The following is a 4260-nucleotide window of genomic DNA, read 5'->3' on the forward strand; positions in this document are numbered from 1 at the left end:
AAAAAAAAAAGAATAGAACTTGTTTTCTAATGCTACTGTGGTATGGTTGTCAGTTCATAGATTGCAGTTTAGTTTCCCTTGGAACAGCTCTAGGTTTTTAAAAATTGATTAATACAAAGAATAATCAAATATAATGGTGAATTCTTTGAATTTATCCATCTTCTTACTTATGAATAAAATATCTCTGGTCTTTTCCTAAGTGTTACCATCAGTGACAGGAAAAATTACAAATTAGAGTTACTATAATATTTTATTTTAAATGACTAGTTTTCAACAGAAAATTAAGAGACTTGCAAAGAAATGAAAATGTGTGACCCAGAGTCAGGGGAAAAAAGCAGTCAATGCATATGTCTCCCAGTGTTCCCAGATGTTGAATTTAGCAAAAACTTCAAAGCAGCTATCATAAGTATGCTCAAGGAACTAACGGTAATCATATTTAAAGAATTAAGTGAAGTTGTGACAACAATAAGTCAACAAATAGAAAATTTCAATAAGGACATAAAAATTATATAAAAGGCCAAATGGAAATTCTAGAGTGGAAGATTACAGTAAAAATGAAAAAATTGCTGGAGTAGTCCAACAGCATATTTTAAATGGTGGAAGAAAGAATCATTGAACATGAAGATAAACTAATAGAAGTAATTTAATACAGAGAACAGAGAAAAAAATGATTTTTAAAAAAGAACAAGTCTCAGTGATTTGTGGGACAACAGCAAGTATACCAACATATCTATAATGGTAGTCACAGGAGAGGAGAAGGAAGTACATAAAAATATTAGAAAAAATGACTAAAAGCTTTTCAATTTTGATGTAAAACCTTAATCTACATGTTTAACAAGTTCATCGGACATCAAGGAAGATAAATACAAAAAAAACCCCACACCCAGATCCATTATAGTCAAACTGTTGATAGTTAAAGACAAAGATAAATCTTGAATATCAGCAACAGAAGAATGATTCGTCACATACAAGGGAACACCAATACAATTAATAGCCGTTCCCATGTGAACAGTAGAGGCCAGAAAGTAGTGGAATGATATAGTCAAAGCACTGAAAGAAAAAACAATCAATTGATATATCCAGCAAAACAATACTTTAAAAATGAATGTAAAATAAAATCAACCTCAAATAAACAATCAGCAGTGCCTTGCAAGAAGCGCTAAATGAAGGTCTTTTGACTGAAAAGAAATGACCCAAATGGTAAATTGAGACTACAGGAAAAAATGAAGAGCACTGGAAATGTGAATATGTAGATTAATGTAAAAGACTCTAAAAGGATAACTATTGCATTGTTCTGTACACCTGAAGCTAATAATAAAAAATAAATAAATAAAATACTCTAAATGTTTTTTTCCCCATTTGTTCTCTAAACTCAATGAGAAAACACAAACCTTTCTTTCAAAGTCAGAAACATGATGAGAATGCAGACACTCTGCCATACCATTTATCATTATTATGAGATTATTAACCAATGTAATTAGATAAGAAAGCAAATAGAGACACAATAATTGGAAAGTAAGAGGCAAAACTATGTCTATTTGGAGATGCTACTATATATCTGAAAAATCTAAACTAAATTAATGCAAAAATTAAGTAAAAATTGTAATCATGGAACAGGTTATAAAATTAATTAATCTGCAAAAATCAGTAATTTTCATAAACACAAACAGAAACCATTTAGAAGATATAATGAAAGACAGGACCTTATTTAATGGAGCCAAAAATGAAAGTTAAATGCATAGGTATAAATGTAGCAGAAAATGTCTAAAGCCCATGTGAGGAAAGTAATAAAACACTCCACAAAACACACATGTAGACATGAATAAATGGAAAGACATATTATGTTCCTGGATAAAAAGATGCAACCTCTTATGAATGTCATTTCTTCCTAAGTTACTTTATAATTTTTTTTCTCTTTTGCTATCACAAGGTTTTATCCCACAGCTTGACAGTTTGAAAATATTTGTTATGAAGCATAAACAAGCCAGAAATACCTAGTAAAGAAGAGCATTGAAGAAGACTAATTCGACCAGATATTAAAATATACTATAAAGCCACTATAAGGAAAACAGTATGGTACTGCCACCTGAATAAAGTGAGACAAGAGAACAAAATGTAAACAGAAATCGGTCTGACTGCATTATTACTGTGTTATATAAAAGTTGCATCTCAAATCAGTGGGGAAATATTTTTCACTGCATGTAAAATAAGAGGTACAAGGAAAACTGGATAGTCACATAATAAAAATAACCTGGACCTATTCGTCACAACATACACCAGAATCCAAAGTGGGTCAGAAATACAAACATACAAGTACTAGAAGAAAGCATGGGTGAATTCCTCTATAACCTGGGAATGTGGGAAGCTTTCTTAACTGTAACCCAAAATCCAAAAGCAATAAGAAAAAAGTTTGATTAATTTGTTTACATAAATATTAAAAAATTATTTCCTAACTATGACAAGCAAGTAACATGGTTTAATTGTATTTCAACTTTCATCTTAACAGAAAATGCAAATGAATTATAGAAAAACACATCTGTCATTCAATTTGCTATACAAATGAGTCAGAGAAAGTTCAACACTGAATTGTATGGCTTGCCCCTCTTGATCCCTTCTTTGAGAGTTGGGAGATTTATCCAGACCATAAGGATGTTCTTGGTTCCTTGGTAAATTCATATGTACCTCTATGTTGTAACTTCCCAAGAGTTAGTGTGTTGGCAACAGCACCAGCTATTCTATAACAAACCAGGACCCCTTGGTATACAAAGTTCAGCATTTTGATGCAGGTTTAAAAAAATAAGTCATTTCACTTTTAATGTCTTGTCAAGAACATAGAAATGTGCAGAGCAAATATTTTGATTCCATTCCTGTCATTTCACCCCCACAAAAGCTGGCAATCATGAATGTAGCCAAAACAGGTATTTTATATTACTTTTATTCAAAATTAAATGACTTATACTTTTAAGGTTCCAAGCAAATTGCTACCAAGTCTCTTGCACCATTAGGTATACTATTTCATCAATCTACACAATATTTTGCCACCCCTGGCTCAGCACTATGTACCAATAGGAAAGTGTTCAGTTAGTACTCATGGCAGGTCCTAAAAAACTCTCCTTTTGGCTTGCCACCCATAATTTCATCATCACCACTGAAATGGGCTGAGCCCATATTTTTGCCTCAGCACCACATAAATACCATCATAGTATGTTTGCCTTGAAAAGGCCACCCGAGCTGTCTTGCTACACGCTAAGGTAAAATGGTGTTTAAAACGTACCCGAACAAATTTAGTCGTCGAAAAGTGTCAGTCTTTCTTTTCAGCACAATTTATTTAATAGGTGTAGCTTGGAGGTTAAATTCAAGAAAAACATCCTTACCTGACAGATGGAGAGTACTCGTACTATTCAAAGAACTGAAAATATATTCTGTAAAATAGCCTGGGGAAGGCAAGTTTCTTTGCCCCAGACAAACACCTTGGAGGGACAAAGCAATGATTGTTGCCGCCAACTGAGGAAGTGTATTTTCATCAGCACCATCACTGCTCAGGATCCCAGACTTTTTCTGCAGCATTTTGGTTTCCATACACTGAAAACAGATACAGAGGAAGAAGAAAATTTTAACCTCTGAAGTCATTTTGATTAAAACATCTCTAGGATTTTCTCCAAAGACAAGGAATATTTCTTCATCTAAAAGAAGATTAAATTGTGGGAAGATGGCTATCAGCATTCTCTAGTCTGAGATATAACTTTATTGGGAAAATACTTGTTTCTTTTATCTGCCACAACACTGAATTTTCTAACTCCGATCCCACTGGTACTCATTTATCTAACCTTCTCATTTCTCCCTTAAAGATGTGTTTTCTCCAAGGAGATCTCTCATTCTTACCATTTACATCCTTTCATATGGTGAACTGTTTCTTTCTAGCTTCAAGTACAGCCTGCAGTGTAATAACTTTCAAATCTATATTCCTGACCTTGACTTCACACTGGCTCTGCTGCCTTGAATCATCACAGAGAACCTCTCCTTTCACGCCTGCCTTTCGTCTCAAGTTCATTATGTACTGATTGTAAATCAAAGCTAGCATAGTGACTGTCTTCTTTGAACTCCCATAGTACATAGGACATATGACATCGGATCTTTTCATGTGTACATCAATGTTCCTCAATTAAATTAGCGGCATCAAAAAGGCTAGAATCTTGCCTTACATCCCACTACTATTACCATTTATTTAAATATTTATTGAGTGCCTACTATGTGCCAGAC

The 4260-nt window shown here is 33.4% G+C and overlaps 1 protein-coding gene across 12 annotated transcripts in view; it reads right to left on the reverse strand.

Annotated features, from left to right (window-relative positions):
* Window positions 1–4260, reverse strand: part of SLC39A12 (solute carrier family 39 member 12) — a 72388-nt gene that overhangs the window by 52206 nt on the left and 15922 nt on the right. For all 12 annotated transcript variants that reach the window (XM_019662950.1, XM_019662949.1, XM_019662947.1 and 9 more), the window contains one exon: window positions 3375–3582. In XM_019662950.1, the coding sequence (XP_019518495.1) occupies window positions 3375–3582 (208 nt within the window). The remainder of the gene's footprint in view (window positions 1–3374; window positions 3583–4260) is intronic.

Source organism: Hipposideros armiger, unplaced genomic scaffold (genome assembly GCF_001890085.2).
Source record: "Hipposideros armiger isolate ML-2016 unplaced genomic scaffold, ASM189008v1 scaffold_383, whole genome shotgun sequence".
NCBI lineage: Eukaryota > Metazoa > Chordata > Mammalia > Chiroptera > Hipposideridae > Hipposideros > Hipposideros armiger.